A 23,027-nucleotide genomic window follows, 5' to 3' on the forward strand; every position below is an offset into this window, starting at 1 on the left:
GTAAAATATTTACTATTTTGTTTTATGTTCCTTGATAATTTAATTTCATATTTCCTCTTTGCCTTCCTAATTTTTTTGGACTTCTCTCCTAATCTTTTCATATTTTCCCTTATCGTGCTCTCCTCTGCTGTCCATGTACTTAATGTATGCCTCTTTCCTTACCTTCAATTTTTCCCTTATGGCTTTATTCATCCATGGTATCTCATTAATATTTAGCTTGTTTTTGTTTTTTAGTGGAATATATTTTTTCTGGACTCTGTTGAACACCATTTTAAATGTTTCCCATTGCTGTTCTACACCATTGTTTGCCAATATTGTTGTCCATTTTCCCAAGTTCTATTCTCAGCCCCTCAAAATCAGCTTTTCTCCAATCTATTACCCTAGTCTTCGTCATACTTATGTCATAGATTCATACGGCACAGAAGGAGGCCATTCGGCCTATCGAGTCCGTGCCAGCTCTCTGTAGAGCAATCCAGTCAGTTCCATTCCCCGCTCTATCCCCGTAGCCCTGCAAGTTTATTTTCTTCAAGTGCCTATCCAGTCTCCCCTTGAAAACATTGAGTGTCTCCGCTTCCACCACTTCTGTCGGCAGCGAATTCCAGGTCCTCAGCACTCGCTGCGTAAAAAAGTTTTCCCTTACGTCTCCCCTGATCTCTTGCCCAAAACCTTAAATCTGTGTCCCCTAGTCCTTGTACCATCAACTAGTAGGAACAGCCTTTCCCCGTCTAGCCTATCCAAACCCATCATAATCTTGTACACCTCTATCAAATCACCCCCCAACCTCCTTTGCATTAATGAAAACAAATCCAGCTTCTCCAACCTGTCCTTGTAGCTAAGATCCCCCATCCCCGGAACCATTCTGGTAAATCTCCTCTGCACCCTCTCGAGGGGCTTCACATCCTTTCTAAAGTGTGGTGACCAGAACTGGACGCAATACCCCAGTTGTGGCCTAACCAGTGCTTTATAAAGGTTCAGCATAACTTCTCTACTTTTGTACTCAATACCTCTATTTATGAAACCCAAGATCCAATATGCTTTGTTGACCACTCTCTCAATATGTCCTGCCACCTTCAGGGACCTATGCACGTTAACTCCCAAGTCCTTCTGTCCCTGCACACTCTTTAAAACTGTGCCATTAAGTGTATATTGCCTCTCCCTGTTCCTTCTGCCAAAATGCATCACCTCACACTTCTCTGTATTAATTTCCATCTGCCCATTCTGCTAGCCTTTCTATGTCCTGTTGCAGTCGATTGACATAATCCTCACTGTTTGCCACACCCCCAAGTTTGGTGTCATCGGCAAATTTAGAAATTCTACACTGTATTGCAATATCCAGGTCATATATCAAAAAAATCAGTGGCCCCAGCACTGACCCTTGGGGAACACCACTGTCTACTGTCCTCCAGTCTGAAAAACAGCCATTTACCACAACTCACTGTTTTCTGTCCTTAAGCCAATTCCTTATCCAAGCTGCCACTGACCCACCTATTCCATGAGCCTCAATTTTGTTAACCAGCCTTCTATGTGGTATTTTGTCAAACGCCTTCCGAAAATCCATGTGGACAACTTCAATTGCATTCCCTTCATCAAACCTCTCTGTTACTTCATCAAAAAATTCAATGAGATTAATCAAACACGATCCGCCTTTTACAAATCTGTGTTGGCTCTCTTTAATTAGCTTAAACCTCTCCAAGTGCCCGTCAATTTTTTCCTTGATTATTGTTTCTAAAACTTTGCCTACCACTGATGTTAAACTGACCGGCCTGTAGTTACTAGGATTGTCCTTGCACCCTTGAACAATGGTGTCACATTCTCCACTTTCCAATCCTCAGACACCTCCCCCGCATCTAGGGAAGATTGGAAAATTATGGCAAGCCCTTCTGTTATCTCCTCCCCCAATTCCCTTAGCAATCCGGGATGTAAGCCATCTGGACCAGGCGACTTGTCCACTCTAAGCATACCTAGCCTTTCTAGTACATCCTGTCTATCAATTTTCACCCCTTCCATTGTTTCTACCTTTTCCACTTCTACCGATATTTTGTCAGCATCCACCTCCTTAGTAAACACTGATACAAAGTACTCATTGAGTATCCTAGCCTTGCCCTGCGCCTCTAAGCATATATCGCCTTCTTTGTCTCTAATAGGCCCCACCCCGCTTAATGTTTACATGCCAGTAGAAGATTTTTGGGTTCCCTTTTATGTTAACCGATAATTGACCTTCTCAATTATCATATTAAAGCGTATTATATTATGGTCACTATTGCCGAGATGGTCCCCTACTTTTACTTTTCTTATCTGCTCTGGTTCATTCCCCATTACTAGATCTAATAGCAAATCCTCCCTTGTTGAGCTTTTTACATGTTGGGGTAGAAAGGAGTCCTGTACAAATTGTAGGAACTCCATTCTCTGATCCCCTTTACCTACCTCTTCTATCCCAATTAATATCGGGGTAGTTGAAATCCCCCATGATTATTATTCTATTTTTTTACTAATTTCCCTAATTTGTTTGCATATTTCTTCCTCCACCTCCCTTTAAGTATTAATTGGCCTGTAGAGTACCCCTATTAGTGTGATTGATCCTTTATTATCTTTTATCTCTACCCACATGGATTCTATTTCTGTCTTGCTGATGGCTGCGTCACTTTTTTCTACTGCCATTATGTTATCCCTAATAAATACAGCTACTCCACCTCCCCTTTTCCGTCTCTATCTTTTCTAAATTATGTTATACCCTGCAACGTTTAATTCCCAGTCCTGATTTTTCTGTAGCCATGTCTCAGTAATCCCTACTATGTCTGGTTCCTCGCAATGCATGATTGCCTCGAGCTCCCCTGTTTTATTATGGACACTGTTTGCATTGCTGTACAGACAGTTTAACTCATTTTTAATAGCAGTTTCTTTCACTTTATTTTTAACTATCTTTTTACACTCCTGTTCTATAACTCCATTTATTCCCTGGCCATCAATGTCCTCCCTTACTTTACTCTTTCCTATGCTCTCCTTTCCTGTTTTGTTTATATTTAGGCTGGTTTCATTTCTTGTAGATGCCTCTCCCCATTTTTTGCCACCTCCCTATTTACCCTTTCCGCTAGGACATGGGTCCCATTCCGGTTCAGGTGGAGCCCATCTCATCGGTACAGCTCCATCCTGTCCCAGTACTGGTGCCAGTGTCCCATGAAAAGGAACCCGTCTTTCCCACACCAGCCCTTTAGCCACGTGCTAATTCTCTTGATCACACGCTTCTATGCCAATTTGCACGTGGCTCGGGCAATAATCCAGAGATTATTACTCTCAAGGTCCTGCTTTTCAATTTGCTCCTAACTCCTGATACTCCTTCAGCAGGACCTCCTCCCTATTCCTAACTATGTCTTTTGTTCCGACATGGACCATAACAACTGTATTTACCCCCTCCCTTTACAAATTCCTCTCCAGCTGCCTCGAGATATCCCCTACCCTGGCACCGGGTAGGCAACACACCGTTCTGGATTCTCGTCCTTGGCTGCAGAGAACGCCATCTATCCCCCTAATTATAGAATCCCCTATCACTACCACATTTCTGTTCAGCTCTTTTCCCCCCCCGCCCCCCCCCCCTTGACAGTCTTCTGAGCCATGGTGCCTTGGTCTGCAGCTATATTTATGAGGTGAGCCTTGAGATATTTCCATTGGAGCATAGAAGACTAAAAGGAGATTTAATAGAGGGTATTTTAAAACGTTGAAGTGTTTTTATGGGACGCATAGGGAAAAACTATTTGCTCTGGCTGGGATTCAGTGATGAGGGGTCATCACCCAAAGAGTGAAGAGAGAGGTTAGGATTGATTTCTTTACGCAGAGGGTTATTGGAACACCGAATGCTTTAGCACAGGGAGTAGTTGAGGCTGTGACCATTGCATCTTTTAAGGGAAAAGTGGATCGAAGCAGAGGAAGATACAGGACTATGGGGAGACCACAGGGCAGTGGGAGTAGTTTTAGATTGCTCTAGCAAAGAGCCGGCACAGACATGATGGGCCAAATGGCATCCTGTGCTGTAAATTTCTATAGTTCTAATGCATGTCAGTAATGCACTGTAACACATGTGTATATATAACACCAGCTATCATGTACTACTTCTCAAATGGAACCATGTATAATCCATATCGGAAATGTACTGTTATGTGCACATAGCTTGGGACACATGACGCTCTGTGATGGAGCGTTTTCAAGCAAAATAAAATATTTAAGAAAAAGTCAGAGTACAGTAAGGGAACGTTATATGGGAAGGTGTTCCTTTAATCTTATGAATTGTTTTAGTGACGTGTATATTTTTTTATTTCAATTTTTTTTTATTTCCTGGATCACTGACACCCTTGTAAGGCTGGGCTGAACTCTGGTGCAAATTGTATTATTAACTTAACAAAAAAGTCGCTGCGCAGCTTGTAATGTTATCCTAACACACTAGCAGTGATAATGAGATTTGGCTCTTGCTCATCAAAATGGCATACCATTCCAAATTAAAGCAATAAAACCAACCAGAATTATTCATTGATTTTCTTTAATTCATCCTGGGCATATGGGCATCGCTCGCAAGGCCAGCATTTATTGGCCAAGCCTAGTTGACATTGAGAAGGTGGTGGTGAGCCAGCGATGACGAAGGAACGGGGATATCTTCCAAGTCAGAATGGTGGGGACCTTGGAGGTGATGTTGTTCCCATGCGCCTGCTGCCCTTGTCCATCTAGGTGGTGGAGGTCACGGGTTTGGGAAGTGCTGTCAAATAAGCCTTGGTGAGCTGCTGGAGTGCATCCTGTGGATCGTACTATGTTCTAGCATGTTTGGTTATTGTTACATACAATCACTGCCTTGTAACAACTTTCCAACAAAACTTCCCTTTTAACTCTTGTAAATTCACCTTGTCACCATTGCCAGTTGATCTAAAAACTTGGCATAATTGCTTTTTAATCCCCTTGCTTTTAAGTAGAGTGACTCGTAAAACCATTGTAGTGGATTGCTAAAAGCTAAACTAAGAGCGTGTGTTGGTCAATGAGTCATTCTGTGGGGGAAATCGGAGATGTTGCAACATCTGTTGGTGGAGCTTTCCAGTATGTCATGTGACACTTGGAGCTGAGGCACAAAATAGTGTGAAATGACATGTGGTTGAGAATGGGTTCGGGCATCATGTATTTCTTCCTCTTGTTAATCAGTCATTGGATATTCACCGTCCAGACATGCATGTGAAACAATGGCCCCTTGGGCAAAGTAGCAGAAGACATACCCTGCCGAGTGGTGTCAACAACTTTAAGGAAGAGTGGGGGAGGATCACCAAAAGTTAGCAACAAAAAAAAATGTTTGAAATGAAGGAACGAAAACCTTCTATTGAAAGCATCCCTGCTACAAAATAAAGCACTTCCTTCCACCGGTGCGGGCCCTGCCAAAGTGCTTTACAGCCAATGAAGTACTTTTGGAGTGTAGTCACTGTTGTAATGTAGGAAACGCAGCAGCCAATTTGCACACCGCAAGATCCCACAAACAGCACTGTGATAATGACCAGATAATCTGTTATAATGATGCTGATTGAGGGATAAATATTGGCCAGGATTCTGGGGATAGCTCCCCTGCTCTTTGAAATGAGTCAACTGAGAGAGCAGACGGGGCCTCAGTTTAATGTCTCATCTGAAAGACGGCACCTTAGTGCAGAACTCCCTCAGCACTGCACTGGAGTGACAGCCTAGATTTGTGCTCAATTCTCTGGAGTGGGACTCGAATCCACAGCCTTCTGACTCCGAGGTGAAGAACAAACTTCTTACATTTATATAGCACCTTTCACATCCTCTTGGATATTCCAAAATGCTTCACTGCCAGTCAGTTGCTGTTCAAGTGTAGTCACTGTTATATAGGCAAATACTGCCAACCAGTTTGTATAACAAGAGGCTCCTATAAACAGAAAATGAGATAAATGACTAGTTAATCTGTTTGGTGTTGATTCAAGGATATACAGATGGCCTTCAGAGGAGGTAAACATTAGGACAGTGGTTATAAGACATTGATAGTACACTACTGTGAAGGATTTTTAAAAAAAAGATTTGCATCTATATAGCATCTTTAATGGCTTCATCATGTCCCAAAGCTTTACAGCCAATTAAGTACTTTTGAAGTAAAGTCTGTTGTAATGTAGGAAACACAACAGCCATTTGCGCACAGCAAGGTCCCACCAACAGCAATGTGATGATGACCAGATAATCTGTTTCAATGATGTTGGTTGAGAGATAAATATTGGCCAGGATACCAGGGAGAGCCCCCCTGCTCTTCTTTGAAAGAGTGCTATGGGATCTTTTATGCCCACCGGAGAGGGAAGACGGGGCCTCGGTTTAATGTCTCATCCGAAAGACGGCACCTCCGACAATGCAGCACTCTCTCAGCACTTCCCTGCACTGAAGCGTCAGTCTAGATGTTGTGCTCAAGTCTCTGGAGTGGGACCTGAACCCACAACCTATTGACTCAGAGGCGAGAGTGCTGCCCACTGAGCCAACACTGGGACAAATTACACCTGATATGCCAAATTAGACCAGGTAGACTTTATCAGAAGACAGCTCGGACAAGGGTGGAGATTCTGTGTCCTGGATGTGGGCCTGTTTATCGGGAACGAATGGGCCCATTCAGCATTCACGCTTCATTTCAGAGCACCTGTATCTGCAGGACTTTTTTTCTGGTGAATGCTCTTTTTTTTGTGTGAGCCTCTCTGGACTTTTTAACCATCTTACCTATTTTCACATTCTTTCTGATTGCCTCCCTGAGGCAATATTTTTATATCACCTACCAGTTTCCTTCTTTCCAATAAGCAGTTGCTGGACTATTCAGCTTCCTTGTTTGTGATTACAAATCCTGTGGTTTTCTGCATGTTCAACGATATTTAGGAGCTGTCTTATCTTTTCAGTAGTCAGTTCTGACAAAAGGTCAAAACCAAAAAAACATTAACCTACCTCTTACAGATTTTCGATACAGTCGCAGCTGACATAAAGACCGTAAATTCTGGAAAGACACATCATGGCGTCTCACTCCACTTGGTTCCAGAGTCAGCTTGAGCCCTGAACCCAGTTTTAAAGAGTCCGACCCGGGATTTAAACTACAATTTAGAATCATACTGCACAGAAGGAGGCCATTCGGCCCATTGTGTCCGTGCTGGCTCTGTGAAAGAGCGATCCGATTAGTCCCACTCCCCTGCTCTTTCCCCAAAGCCCTGCAATTTTTTCCTTTTCAAGTATTTATCCAATTCCCTTTTGAAAGTTACTATTGAATCTGCTTCCACCCCCCTTTCAGGCAGCGCATTCCAGATCATAACAACTCGCTGCGTAAAAAAAATAATTCTCTTCATCTCTTCTGGTTCTTTTGCCAATTATCTTAAATCTGTGTCCTCTGGTTACTGACCCTCCTGTCACTGGAAACAGTTTCTCCTTATTTACTCTTATCAAAACCCTTTATAATTTTGAACACCTTTAATAAATCTCCCCGTAACCCACTCTGCTCTAAGGAGAACAACGCCAGTTTCTCTAGACTCCAACATTGGTGTAAAGCCAAACTACTTTGCACCAACATTACAGTTGCAGAGTAAATGAACCTCAGTTATGATGGGCACGAGGAAGAGTTTAATTTATACAGCTGGCCTTCAAAGGAAGTAAATATTAGGACACTGATTACAACACATTGATAATACGCTACTGTGAAGGTTTAAAAAAAAACTTGCATTTACGTAGCCTCTTTCCTGACCTTCGGGTGTCCCAATTCTCTTTAAAGTCAATGAAGTACTTTTTTGAAGTGCAGTCACTGTTGTAATGTAGGAAACGCGGCAGCCAATCTGCGCACAGCAAGCTCCCACAAACAGCAATGTGACGAAGATCAGATAAACTGTTTTAGTGATGTTGGTTGAGGGATAAATATTGGCCAGGACACTGGGGAAAGCCCCCCTGCTCCTCTTCGAAATAGTGTCTTAGGATCTTTTACGCCCACTTGAGAGAGCAGACGGGACCTCTGTTTAACGTCTCTTCCGAAAGACGGCACCTCTAACAGTGCAGCACTCCCTCAGTACTGCACAGAGTGTGTCAGCCTAGATGTTGTGCTCAAGTCTCTGGAGTGGGACTTGAACCCACAACCTTCTGATTCAGCGGCGAGAGTGCTACCACCGAGCCAAGGCTGACACCTGAAGGTTATGAAGAGTATCAACATTTGTATTCCTTTTTTCTTACATTACAAGTGACTACACTTCAGAAAGTACTTCATTGGCTGTAAAGTGCTTTGGGATGTCCGGTGGTCATGAAAGGCGCTATATAAATGCAAGTCTGTCTTTCTTTTTATACAAGGTAAGCAGATTGTTTATATGATGCAGCACTTTAATACATATTTCTGTTTTATAAAGGGGAAATTGCCTCAGTGGAGAACACTTGTTTTGATTTGAGGAACCCAGTAGTGCTTGGAAACCACATTGAGAATAAGTTAGCCAGAGGCTTTGACCACAACTTCTGTTTAAGCTTCTCAAAGCAACGATCTCCTTGTGCAAGGTAACCTGCCTGGGAAAATGGATTACAATTGTCTTGAACTTAGGAGTTATGCTCCAAATTATTTCCAGATTGTTTTTGCACAACGCGTTTTCATAATCAAGCACTTTTTGTGTTGTTGCTAACACTTGCAATTTTGTTCAATTTTTTTAGATTTGCATTTTTAAAAAATGTGTGCTATTCACAGATTGAAGGGAGAGACAAAAAAATGTATTTCTCACACTAACCGTGATAGATTGCACACATTATAAGAGCAGCGCAGAATCAACAAATCATTTTTAAAAAAAACAGGTGTTGATATTGCTGCACTTAGGTCATTCCTCACAAGGCAAAGTAGGTTCAGTGTTTTTTTTTCCCAAATCGGCTGCTGGGATTCATTTGCAATAGTTTTGGGGACAGTAATTAAAGAGAAAGAAATAACTTACATTTTATATAGTGCCTTTCACCACCTCAGTACATCCCAAAGCGCTCTCCAGCCAATGAAGTACTTTTGAAGTGTAATGTAGGAAATGCGGCAGTCAATTTGTGCACAGCAAGATCCCACAAGCAGCAATGTGATAGTGAACAGATAATCTGTTTTAGTGATGTTGGTTGAGGGATAAATATTGGCTCGGACACCGGGCGAGAACTCCACTGGTCTTATTCAAAATAGTGTCATAGGATCTTTTACGTTAGCCGTAAACCAACATCTTTCTCCTAGTTTCTCTCCTATCTCCCCTCATGTCCTCTCCGAGGTCATCTTGTCCATAAGACCCACCACCTGCTCTCTCAACACCATTCCCACTGAATTGCTGATCTCCCAGCTTCCCTTCCTGGCCCCCACGCTAGCTGATGTCGTTAACGGTTCCCTCTGCTCAGGTACTGTTCCCCTCCCGTTCAAATCTACCATCATCCTTCTTCTCCTCCTTCTTCTTAGGCAGTCCCTCGGAACCGAGGATGACTTGCTTCCACATTAAAAATGAGTTCCCAGGTGACTGATGAGTCCAATGCGGGACCTACAGTCTCTGTCACAGGTGGGGCAGATGGTGGTTGAAGGGGCGGGTGGGTGGGGTGCTTGGGTTGACGTGCGCTGCCTGCGCTTGGCTTCCGCTTGCTCCTGGTGAAGAGACTCGAGGTGTTCGGCGCCTTCCCGGATGCTTCTCCTCCACTTTGTGCGGTCTTGGGCCAGGGATTCCCAGGTGTCGGTGGGGATGTTACACTTTTTCAAGGAGGCTTTTAGGGTGTCCTTGAAGCATTTCCTCTGCCCACCTGGGGCTCTCTTGCCGTGCCGGAGCTCCGAGTAGAGCACTTGTTTTGGGAGTCTCGTATTGGGCATGCAGACGATGTGGCCCGTCCATCAGAGCTGATCGAATGTGGTCAAAGCTTCGATGCTGGGGATGTTGGCCTGAGCAAGAACACGGACGTTGGTGCGCCTATCCTGCCAATGGATTTGCAGGATCTTGCGGAGGCAGCGTTGGTGGTACAGGAAACTTTTTTATCCGGCACCGACTGGACCGCCGTGGTGCCGGTTGATCAAAAAGTCCGGATTACAGAGAGGTATACTTACCAAGGTACGAGAGCCCCGTACACGGCCACAGGTGCAGGATCCCCGGTTACACGGCACTTGTGCATGAGTCCCGGTTACACGGCTACAGATCCAGGAGTCCCTGTTGCACGGCCACAGGTGCAGGAACCCCGGTTACACGGCCACAGATCCAGGAACCCCGGTTACACGGCCACTAATATATAGTAAAACTTAACTGAACCTACTCCTGCATTTTGCTGGTTAAGAGAGATTTCCGGATATTTAGGTACTGGTTAAAAGAGAGTTCCCTGTACCTCTCCAGTGCTTTGATGTGCCTGCTGTACATGGTCCATGTCTCTGAGGCATACAGCAGGGCGGGTATCACTGCTGCTCTGTAGACCATGAGCTTAGTGCCGGGTTTGAGGTCCTGGTCTTCAAACACTCTCTTCCTCAGGTGACCGAAGGCTGCACTGGCACACTGAAGGCGGTGTTGGACTTCGTCGTCGACGTCTGCCCTTGTTGACAGTAGGCTCCCGAGGTATGGAAAGTGGTCCACGTTGTCCAAGGCCTTGTCGTGGATTTTGATAATCGGGGGGGCAGTACTGTGTGGCGGGGGCAGGTTGGTAGAGGACCTTTGTCTTACAAATGTTTAGTGTAAGGCCCATGCTCTCGTACGCTTCGGTGAAGGTGTTGACGATGGTTTGGAGTTCTACCTCCGAGTGAGCGCAGACGCAAACGTCGTCTGCATACTGTAATTCGACGACAGAGGATGGGACGACCTTGGATCTGGACTGGAGGCGATGGAGGTTGAACAGTTTCCCGTTTGTTCTGTAAATTAGCTCCACTCCAGCGGGGAGCTTACCGAGGGGTGAGATGGAGCATTGCAGCAAGGAAGATCGAGAAGAGCGTTGGGGCGATGACACAGCCTTGCTTGACCCTGGTTCGTACGTGAATTGGGTCTGTGTGGAACCGTTGGTCAGGATCACGGCTTGCATGTCATTGTGAAGCAGACAGAGGATGGTGACAAACTTTTGAGGGCAGCCGAATTTGAGGAGGACACTCCATAATCCCTCATGGTTGACCGTGTCGAAGGCCTTTGTGAGATCAAAGGCGGCCATGTACAGCGGTTGATGCTGTTCCCTGCATGTCTCTTGTAATTGACGTGCGATGAAGATCATGTCCATTGTGCCCTTTAGTGGGCGGAATCTGCATTGCGACTCTGAGAGGAGCTCTTCGGCCACTGGGAGAAGGCGATTGAGGAGGATTCTTGCGATGACTTTCCCTGTGGCAGACAGCAGGGAAACTCCTCTGTAATTACCGCAATCGGACTTGTCACCTTTCTTGAAGATAGTCACAATTACGGCATCTCTGAGATCCCCTGGCATGCTCTCCTCCTTCCAGAGAAGAGAAATTAGTTCATGAATTCGCGCCAGTAGTGCTTCTCCGCCATGCTTTAGTGCCTCGGCGGGGATTCCATCTGCTCCTGAGGCCTTGTTGTTCTTCAGTTGTTGGATGGCCTTTTCAACCTCATGCCAGGCTGGGGTTGTGCTGAGATGGTGGCGGGTAGCATGCTACGGGATGGAGTTGAGGACACTCGCAGCGAAGACAGAGTCTTGGTTAAGGAGATCTTCGAAGTGCTCCTTCCAGCGGGCACTGACTGCCTCTGCTTCTGTCAGATGCCTCTGCCATCATCACCCCCCTCCTCAAAAATCACCCTTGATCCCCTTTGGCCTTGCAAACTACTGCCCCATTTCCAACCTCCTTTTTCTCGAACGTGTTGTCGCCTCCCAAATCCATGCCCATCTTTCCCGCAACTCCATGTTTGAACCTCTCCAATCGGGTTTCCGCCCTGCCACAGCAAACGGCCCTAATCAAAATCATAAATGACAACCTATGACCGTGAAGCACTATTCCTTCTCATCTTTAACTTTTGACCCGGTTGACCACACCATCCTCTTCCAAAACCTCTCCTCTGTTGTCCAGCTGAGGGACTACCCATGCCTGATTCCACCCTTACCTATCCAGTCGTAGCCAGAGGATCTCATGCAATGGTTTCTCTTCCTGACCCCACACCGTTACCTCTAGAGTACCCCAAGGATCTATCATCTCTTATTTCCCATCTACATGCTGCCCCTTGCCGTCATCATTTGCAAACATAACATCAGGTTCCACATGTAAGCTTTTTTTATTAATTGGATGTGGACATCATAGGCAAGGCCAGCATTTATTGCCCATCCATAATTGCCCTCGAGAAGGTGGTGAGCCGCCTTCTTGAATACAACTGAGTGGTTTGCAACTGAGGGGCAGTTAAGAGTCAACTACATTGCTGTAGGTCTGGAATCACATATAGACCAGACCGCGTAAGGATGGCAGATTTCCTTCCCGAAAGAACATTAGTGAACCAGATGGGTTTTACAACAATCCGGTAGTTTCACTAGCTTTTTATTTTAGATTTAAATTAATTGAATTTAAATTCCCCATCTGCCATGGTGGGATTTGAACTCATGTCTCTGGATCATTAGTCCAGGTCTCTGGATTACTAGTGCAATAACATAGCCACTATGCTACCGTACCCACTGCTTTACCTCATCATCACCTCTCTTGACCCCTTCACTGCCTCTGATTTGTCACACTACTAGTCTGACATCTAGTATTGGATGAGCTGAAATTTTCCTCCACTTAAACATTGGAAAGTAAAAAGCCATTGTCTTCAGCCCACAGCACAAACTCCATTCCCTAGCCACCGATTCCATCCTCCTCCCTGGTCACTGTCTCAGGCTGAACCAGACTGTTCGCAGCCGTGGCGACGTATTTGATCCTGAGCGGAACTTCTGACCCCACATCCTCTCCATCACCAAGAATGCCTACTTCCTCTTCTGTAATATCGCCCATCTCTGCCACTGCCTCAGCCCATCTGCTGCTAAAACCCTTATCCATTCTTTTGTTACCTCAATGCTCTCCTGACCGGTCTCCCATTTTCCACCCTCCAGAAACTTAAGCTCATCCAAAACTCTGCTGCCCGTATCCTAATTCGCACCAAGTCCCATTCACCCAACGCCCCTGGGCTCACTGACCTACACTGACTACCGGACACCAGCACTTCCATTTTAAAATTCTCATCCTCGTATTCAAATCCCCTCCTGGCCTCGTCCCTCCCTATCTCTGTAACCTGCTCCAGCCCTACAACCCTCTGAGAACTCTGCATTCCTGCAATTCTGGCCTCTTGTATATTCCCCCACTTCCTTCACCCCACCATTGGTGGCTGTGCCTTCAGTTGTCTAGGCCCTAAGCTCTGGAATTTCCTCCCTAAACCTCTACGCCTGTCCGTTCTCGCTCCTCCTTTAAGACCGTCCTTAAAACCTACCTCTTTGACCAAGCTTTTATTCACTTGTCCTAATGTCTCCTTTGGCTCTGTCAAATTTTGTCTGATTTATGCTTCTGTGAAACGTCTTGGGACGTTCTACTATGTTAAAGGTGCTGTATTAATGCAAGTTGTTGTCCACCTGAGGGGGCAGGCAGGGCCTCGGTTTAACGTTCGATCTGAAAAACGGCAACTCCGACAGTGCAGCACTCCCTCAGTACTGCACTGAAGTGCCAGCCTAAATTTTGCACTCAAGTCTCTGGAGGAGGACTTGAACTCAATGTATTAGCGAAACAAGATAGGTTGGTGCGGATAAGCTGTGTAATAGAATTCTAAAAGCAGAGCTGCACGGTGGCATTGATGTGGCATGCAGCTGAATAGCGGAATGCTGGTTCAATTCTCATGCTGGTGATTTGCCAAATTCACCATGAGAGGGATACTGAACAGAGAACAGGTACCGTCCATGTGCTGTGTCCAGGTCTCAGTTGCTGATGGCCCGGTTAGAGCAACCTGGTCACAAGAAACTCACTTGAACCACGAGTGGAATGTAGACTAGGGAGAAAGTTTGGGGAATAAATCTTAAATACTCTCAAAAACAAATAGCCAGCGAAAACATGTTGTTCTTGTTTACAGGGTTTACCATCGCCCAAGTGGTCGACTACTGCAGGTCGAGACTACACAGCCGGGAGTTCAGTTCTACACTGCCAATTTTCTTGATGGGAGCCTGAAGGGCAAAGGAGGGGCCGTATACCCTAAGCACTCGGGTTTTTGTCTGGAAACCCAAAATTGGCCTGATGCTGTCAACAAGGTTAATTAGAGGGGGAGTGCGGTGGGGAAAAGAAACCTTTTAATATTTTTTGTGTGTGTGTGTATTAATTGGGATGTATTCTAAGAATTCTTCCTGAACAAAGTTTTTAGTAATGTGCCCTAGGTTTCCATCTGGACCATGAAACCACTTCATTGCCCTAAGCCATTATCTCTAATTTGCAAAAAAACCTGTCACCACAATGCTTTTCTGCAGCTTCACTGCTGCTAAAGTGAAGAAAGAAAAACCGATGGTTTGGTAAATTAGGACCAGTTGCAACTTGTTACACAACTTGCAATGATAGCATCTTTAACGTAGTAAAATGTCCCAAGGCGCTTCACAGGAGCATTATCGGTCAAAATCTGATACGGGCCGCAGAATTTTTGATGAGCTCAAATTTATGGAGGGGGTAGGTGGGAGGCCAGCCAGGACAGCATTGGAATAGTCCGCACATTGTTTTCTGCGCACAATGTTTACTATTTCTGAGAATTAGATTTTAGTTTGATGCTTTCAAATGTTTTATGTTACAGGCGAATTTCCCAGATGCATTGCTGAGACCTGGTGAAGAATATAACCACACGACATGGTTTGAGTTCTCTGTACTTTGAGAGCAATAATTTGAGCAGCTATGTTGCAGTTGCCATATTTTAATCAAAACACTTATTCTTAAATTACATTAGTTAAGCTAGAACAAAAAAATAAAATCACACTTTGATATGGGGGGATGGTAAGGAAAGAATTTAACACTCTTTTTAACAAATACTGAGGAAAGTTAAATCATGTATTTACCCGATGTGTCCACAGAGGGAATGTTCATGCAAAGACACCTGGTGAGCTGAGCAGTGCACACCTAGGGTGAGGCCCAGCTTCTATCTTAATTTAGCGTATTTCCCCAACACCAAAGTTGCCACTAGGTTTCATAGCTGTTCCGAGTCAGTTTATTTGGGAAGGTGGGAACAGATTAGAAGACTGGATGTTTGATGTTAGCTATGCAGTTGGGCTAGTGTTTGGCATAATGGCTACAAAAAGAAAGACTTAGGAACATAGGAAAGGAGTAGGCCATTTAGCCCCTCGAGCCTGTTCCGCCATTCAGTGAGATCATGGCTGATCTGCGACCTAACTCCATATACCTGCCTTTGCCCCATATCCCTTAATATCTTTGGTTAACAAAAATCTATCAATCTCAGATTTAAAATAACAATTGATCTAACATCAATTGTCATTTGCAGAAGAGAGTTCCAAATGTCTATCACCCTTTGTGTGTAGAAGTGTTTGCTAATTTCACTCCTGAAAGGTCTGGCTCCAATTTTTACACTATGCCCCCTAGTCCTAGACTCACCAACCAGCGGAAATAGTTTCTCACTACCCTATCTGCTCCCCTTACTACAGGTAGACTACCCTTTATCCGGACTTCCGAAAACCGAAACCCTCTAAAAACCGAAGTTTTTTTCGTTCAGCGTAAGTCGTGCGTACGAACGAAAAAACCTTCGGTTTTTAGAGGGTTCCGGTTTCGGAAGTTCGGATAAAGGGTAAGTCGTGCGCACGACCCCCCCGCCGACCCCGACAACCGCCGACCCCCCCGCGGACCCCGCCGGCCCCGACAACCGCCGACCCCGCCAGCCCCGACAACCGCCGACCCCCCCGCGGGCCCCGACAACCGCCGACCCCCCCCGCGGGCCCCGACAACCGCCGACCCCCCCGCGGGCCCCGACAACCGCCGACCCCCCCGCGGGCCCCGACAACCGCCGACCCCCCCGCGGGCCCCGACAACCGCCGACCCCCCCGCGGGCCCCGACAACCGCCGACCCCGCCAGCCCCGACAACCGCCGACCCCCCCGCGGACCCCACCGGCCCCGACAACCGCCGACCCCCCCGCGGACCCCGCCGGCCCCGACAACCGCCGACCCCCCCGCGGACCCCGCCGGCCCCGACCCCCGCCGACCCCGACTGACTTACGCTGAGCGTCAGCGTAAGTCGTGCGCACGACCCCCCGCCGACCCCCCGCGGACCCCCGCCGACCCACCTTCCGAAATCCGAAATTCTCCTTTATCCGAAACTCGGCTGGTCCCGAGGTTTTCGGATAAAGGATAGTCTACCTGTATCTTGAAAACTACAATCAAATCACCTCGAAAACTACGATTAAATCACCTCTTAAACTTCTAAATTCCAGGGAATGCAACCCTAGTTTGTATGATCTCTCCTACATTGCAATCCATTTGCCACAGTTTTGCCCATCCGCTTCATTTATCAATATCTCTTTGTAATTTTATGCTTCCTGCAATGCCGCCTATCTTTGTGTCATCGGCAAATTTGGTTATGTGGCTTTCTATCCCATCATGTAAGTCGTTAATAAATATGGTGAATATGAGGCCCCAACACAGATCCTGGCGGGACACCACTAGTCACATCCTGCCAATAAGAGTACCTGCCAATTATCCCTACTCTCTGTCTCCTGCCGCTCAACCAATTTGTTAACCAGGTCAATAATTTGCCTTCAATTCCATGGGCTTCAACCTTAGTTAACAGTCTCTTATGAGGGACTTTATCAAATGTGTTGTGTCTCAAGGGGTTTTATACCCTTACCTATATAACAATTAAGAAGGACTTCGGGGTGGAGAGTTTAGTTAACAGCCGTTTTATTTACAATGTGCTTCTTCACTCAATGCACTACATTTCCCATAGTGCATTGCAAATCACCACTACGGTATCCCATGTGGGACAATTCTAATACACATTCAAAATACACAACATATTTCCTCCCCCTTAAAATAGAATGTCCACAAAACAGAATAACTGAAAATGACTATAACTTTGGAAGAGAGGGTAGACTGCTTCTACATTCCGCTAACCCTGGGGATTATTCTGCCCCATGCACACAGGTTAGCACTAACTGTAACTAAGGCGCTCTGGAGGCTGCCTTTCTCTTTGGAGGTAACGCCTAGTCTCAGGAGCAGGCTCTGGCTGGCTCTCCCGTGACCCTGCAGGCGTGGCTTCCTCGATGGCACAAGAGTGGATGGTGCCACCGTCTCAGGGTCGGACGACCAGTCCCTGCTGGAGCCCCCAGCAGGTCCTTGATCCTCTGTTTCTTGGGTTACCTGTGGCGACTGTCTTGGCAGTAACTGGTCTACATGCCGTCTCCATGTTCGGTCGTCTCCGGTGCGGACTCGGTATGAAACGGGACCCGTCTTTTGAATGACCGTAGCCGGGACCCACCGCTCCGGGGTGGGTAGTTACGCGCGAGGACTTTGCCCCCCACCACAAAGTGTCGTTCTTTGGACCTCTGAGCTCGTCTGCTGACTTGATCCTGCTGATTGGCGTGCACCACTGCTTCTGTGGACGTTGGCCTCAGCAGGTCAAGGCGTGTCCGTAGCTGCCTTCCCATGAGTAGGTAAGCAGGAGATGCTCCAGTTGTAGCATGAGGCGTGTTTCGGTATTTCAGCAAGAAAGCATTCAGGCGCTGCTTTAGAGGAGCATCACTTCTTGCAGCTTTCAACGCGCGTTTCAGTGTTCTGACAGATCTCTCCGCCAATCCATTCGTGGATGGATGATAAGGCGCGGAGAACATGTGCTGGATTCCATTGCTCTTGAGAAACGCCTCCATCTCCTGGGATGTGAACTGTGTTCCATTGTCGGTTACGATCTGCTCCGGCAGACCAAATCGCCCGAACACCTCTCTCAGGGTCTTGATGGTTTTCTCCGTAGTGGTAGTGGACATTACTGCAACCTCCGGCCATTTGGAATGGGAGTCCACCGCGACCAGGTACATCGCTCCTTCCACTGGTCCCGCGAAGTCCAGATGGATCCGTTGCCACGGTGTCGCCGGCCATTCCATGGATGCAGTGGCGCTGCTCTTGGCGTATCCCTGGTTGTCTCGCATGATGGGCATGATTTCGCTTCAACTTCAATTTCATGATCCAGACCGGGCCACCAGAAGTAGTTTTGTGCCAGCTCCTTCATCCGGACAATACCACAATGTCCTGAGTGCAGCTCGTTGAGGACATGTTTCCGCAGCTTTGGTGGTATGATCACTCGCATGCCCCAAAGGAGGCATGCCCCAAAGGAGGCATCCTGACGTGACAGACAACTCCTTCCCTCTTGACAGGTAAGGTAGGAGCTCAGGTGGTGCGTCTGACACCCATGATCCGTCTCCTAGCATCACCCGATCCAGCACCTTGGATAGCGTAGGGTCCACTCTGGTCTCTTTCTTGACCTGCCGGGCCGTGACAGGGGCATTGCTCACCATGTCAAAGTAGAAAATCTTCTGCTCACAGCCTTCAGAGGGCACAGGCAGCAGAAGTCTTGACAATCCGTCCGCATTGCCATGTGCTGCTGACCTCCAGTATTTGATGTTGTAATTGTGAGCGCTTAACATCAGCGCCCAGCGCTGCATCCTGCACGCTGCCAGGGAGGGTATTCCTGTGTGTGGACCAAAGATCGATGTCAGAGGACGATCCGTCAACAAGGTGAATTTCCTTCCGAACAAGTAGTGATGGAACTTTTGATTCCAAAGATGATGCCCAAAGCCTCTTTTTCGATCTGCGGGTATTTCACCTCCGCCTTGCTCAGGGACCTTGGCGCGAATGCAATCGGTTTCTCTTCGCCTGAGGGAAAGATGTGGGACACGACCACGCCGACGCCATAAGGCGACGCGTCACAGGCCAGCTGAATCTGCAACGACGGGTCAAAGTGCGTCAACCCTCGGGTCAGTCAAAGCTGCTTTGGCTTTCTTGAATGCAGCTTCGCACGCCTTCGTCCACGCCCAGGCCTTGCCCTGACACAGCAACTCATGTAATGGCTTTAACAGTGATGCCAGCTGTGGAATAAACTTTCCGTAATAGTTCAGGAGACCTAAGAATGACCGCAGCTGGCCGACATTTGTAGGTGCAGGAGCGCCGGCAATGACTTTCACTTTCGACGGTGCTGTGTGTAGGCCGTCCGCGTCGATGACATGGCCTAGGTACTCCACTGATGGCTTGAAAAATTTGCATTTGTCCTTGCGAACGCGTAAGCCATATTCTTCAAGTCTTCCCAGTGTCTTCGTCAGGTTCTGCAGATGCTCGTTGTCGTCCTTTCCTGTGACAAGGATATCGTCGAGATAACATTGTACCCCTGGAATGCCGCTTAAGATCTGGTCCATAGCCCGCTGAAACAATGCTGGTGCTGACGTTATACCAAAGGGTAGGCGGCAGTACCTGTAGAGGCCCTTGTGGGTGGTGATGGTGAGGTACTTCTGTGAGTCCTCTTCTACATGCATCTGCAAGTAGACTTGGCATAGATCAATCTTGCTAAACTTCTGACCGCCTGCTAGACCCGCGAAAAGATCTTCAATGATGGGGAGGGGGTACTGTTCAGCTGAGAGCACAGGATTCACTGTTACTTTGAAATCTCCACATAAGCGAACCGCGCCGTCACTCTTCATCACTGGTACCACAGGCGTGGCCCACTCACTGTGCGAAACCGGCACCAGGACCCCTATCTTGACCAGATGCTCCAGGTCAGCCTCCACCTTTGGTCTGAGGGTTTAGGGAACATTCCTGACTTTCAGGAATCGTGGCTGGCTGTCAGGCTTCACCTTGAGTTTGACCGTAATCCCCTTCATACTCCCCAATTCTCCGTCAAAGACAGCCGCATGCTTTGTCAACACTGCCGCTAGCCCCGCCTCTTCGACTGACACCGCATTCACTTTTTTCCAATCCAGATGAATTTTCTCCAACCATGGCCTGCCCATCAGGGATGGATAGTCACCCTTGACCACGTAAACTGGCAGCATCACGGTTTGTCCATTTAAGCTCCACCTTGACCTCCGTCTTACCCAGCATTGGGACTGTTTCCCCAGTGTAGGTCTTTAAGATGAGCTTGGCCGGCGTCAGTGATAGGTGGTTCAGTTTTTCTTTGAGTAGCTTCTCTGAAATCAAGGAGACAGCGGCCCCTGTATCCAGCTCCATTTTGACCGGTATTCCCTCTAGTAGCGGAGTGACTCCATAGCCTGATGAGCCTCCATTCACCGTTAACACATGGAGATTCAGCTCCCCATCAGAGTCTGTGTCACTGTCTTCCTGTTCTTCTTTCACCGTGTGTAGGTTTTTCTTTTTAGAACGCCAGTTGGATGTGTTTCCTTGTTTGTTTTTGTGTGTCTCTGTGTAGGATTGTTTGCTTTGCTCTTTACACACACGTTCAATGTGTCCTTTTCACATTTCCGACAGGTCCGGTCTTTACACCAGCAGTCAGATGGCCGATGACCTGACCTTCCACATCTGTAACACTCTCTGGTGCCCCTTGCATGCTTATCTGGTGTAGCTGCTACCCTGTGCACTCTTGTTGCAGCCCCCAACAGCTGTGCATCTTTAGCTGCTAACTCCATAGACACAGTGAGCTCCACTGTTGATTTAAGTGTCAGTTTGTCAGTCGTGAGCAAGCGCTTCTGTGTTGCTTCACATCTTAATCCACACACAAACCTATCACGGACAGTGTCATTTAGAGTTTCACCAAACTCACAATGCTCAGTTAGCTTCTTTAGCACAGCAACATATTCGGCTATGGACTCACCCTCCCCTTGGTTTCGTTTGTGAAACCTGAACCTCTCGGCAATCAGCAGCGGCTTGGGTGCGAAATGTGTTTCCAAAACTTCCACAATCTGATCATATGTCTTAGCGCCGGGCTTATCCGGGTGCATCAAACTCCGTAACAAGCCAAATGTTTTTGCTCCGATCACACTGAGGAACGTCGCCACTTTCACGTCATCTTTAATGCCATTTGCAGTCACGAAAAATCCGAAACGCTCTGTATAAGCACTCCATTGCTCCGCCGTTTCATCAAATGGTCCAAACGCTCCGGTTAGCATAGCCATTTTGTTATCTTTTTTTTTATCTTTACAGTCCTTTTCCTCTTTATTTTTACAGTCCTTTTCTTCCACTTCGTTTCACTGTATCGTTATTCTCCCCCTTCTTATTTGTGTAACACACGAACCGCCACCTTTACGAGGCGATTGCATCAGCACTAAACTGCGGCCGCGCCATTAAGAAAAGACAGGAACTTCTTACTTTAAACATCGCCGATTCCAGTGCAAAGTGATGCGCAAGTCCGTCGTCCTCGTCACCAGTTTTGTTGTGTCTCGAGGGGTTTTATACCCTTACCTATATAACAATTAACTAAACTCTCCACCTCGGAGTCCTTCTTAACGGCCATTTTATTTACAATGTGCTTCTTCACTCAATGCACTACATTTCCCATAGTGCATTGCAAATCACCACTACGGTATCCCATGTGGGACAATTCTAATACACATTCAAAATACACAACAAAATACCTTCTGGAAGTCCATATAAATAACATCCAAAGACATTCCCCTGTGCACTACTTTAGTCACCACTTCAAAAAATTCAATCAGTTTCGTCAGGCATGACCTACCTTTGCAAATCCATGCTGGCTCTCTGATCAGCTGAAAATTTTCAAGGTGTTCAGTCACCCTATCCTTATAAAATCTAGTAATTTCCCGACAGCAGACATTGGGCTAACTAATCTATACTTCCCTGGTTTCCCTCTCACCTTCCTTAAAAAGGGGAGTGACGTGCAATTTTCCAATCTAAAGGAACGGTTTCTGAATCGAGAGAACTTGCATTTATATCATGCCATTCATGACCTCTAGGTGACCCAAAGCACTGCACAGCCAATTAAGTACTTTTGAAATGTAATCACTGTTGTAATGTAGAAAACATGGCAGCCAATTTGCACACAGCAAGGACCAGATAGTCTGTTTAAATGATGTTGATTGAGGAATAAATATTTATCAGGACACCAGGGAGAACTCCCTTGCTCTTCGAAATCATGCCACGGGATCTTTTATGCCCAACTGAGAGGGCCTTGGTTTAATGTCTCATCCTAAAGATGGCACCTCCGATAGTGCAGCACTCCCTCAGTACTGCACCATAGCGTCAGCCTAGATTTTGTGCTCAAGGCCTGTGTGGCACAAAAAAGTCCTCCAAATGCAGTTGATTACGCTAAAAATATTGATAGATATAGCTGACTCAACTATTTGTAGTAAACATACATTCTCAAAATCAAAGGGAAGGCCAAAGACATTTCTGGTGAGAAGGATGGCTAGACCTTTAGCCAATTGCATCACCACAGTCTTTGTCTTTGAGAGTTACAAAATGACAGAACTCTCAAAGAAAAGGATGGATTTTATTTTTTAATGAATTATCGCAGGAAGTCAGTAGCAATCGCCACAAGTGTTACTTACATCTGCTATTTCTGCTTCACCCGCTGCTTTCCAAGTGGCAAACTTAATACCTTACCTGCCGTAGGCTTTCTCAAGGCACCGTACTTGCCCTAGAAACAAAACAAATGAGTAAAACTGGTATGAATTTTTAGCCTGTGTAAATTGGCGAGGCTCTCTTTTTAAAAAAAAAACATTTCTTTAAATTGGAAAGTGACTTCTGTTTTCTTTTACAAATGAAAGGGTAATCTAAAATTTCAATGGCCTTGCAGCTTGTTGATGGTTTTCCTAGTAGTTATTAAAAGCAAACTCTGAAATAAGGAGCCTTGAATGTTGTAATAGTTCCTTTTTCAAAGATAAATGGCTTGAATTTATGCCCAGTGACCATGATTTTTTAAACAGTATTTCCACATCACATCTATACTGTTCAAGACACAGTTTTTTATTTTTCCGTACCTCTTTGATCACTGTCCTGTATTTATAAGTGACGGCGTGTTCAGGAAAGAATGAAATGACAATATTAATTCAAAATAAATTTGAATCTGCTCCCATGACCCTTTCAGGCAGTGGATTCCAATCATAACTTGCTGTATAAAAAATAAATCTTCTCGTCTCCCCTCTG

The 23,027-nt window shown here is 46.3% G+C and overlaps 1 protein-coding gene across 1 annotated transcript in view; it reads left to right on the forward strand.

Moving 5' to 3' along the window:
- galm (galactose mutarotase) overlaps positions 1–23,027 on the forward strand; it is an 83,153-nt gene extending 60,126 nt beyond the window's left edge. The window contains exons 5-7 of the mRNA XM_085981909.1: positions 8,382–8,523; positions 14,019–14,193; positions 14,721–23,027. Coding sequence (XP_085838035.1) covers positions 8,382–8,523; positions 14,019–14,193; positions 14,721–14,798 — 395 coding nt within the window. The 3' untranslated portion in view covers positions 14,799–23,027. The remainder of the gene's footprint in view (positions 1–8,381; positions 8,524–14,018; positions 14,194–14,720) is intronic.

The sequence above is a fragment of the Somniosus microcephalus genome, chromosome 3 (assembly GCF_052327205.1).
Source record: "Somniosus microcephalus isolate GS21.2 chromosome 3, FLI_Smic_1.0, whole genome shotgun sequence".
NCBI classification, from domain to species: Eukaryota; Metazoa; Chordata; class Chondrichthyes; order Squaliformes; family Somniosidae; genus Somniosus; species Somniosus microcephalus.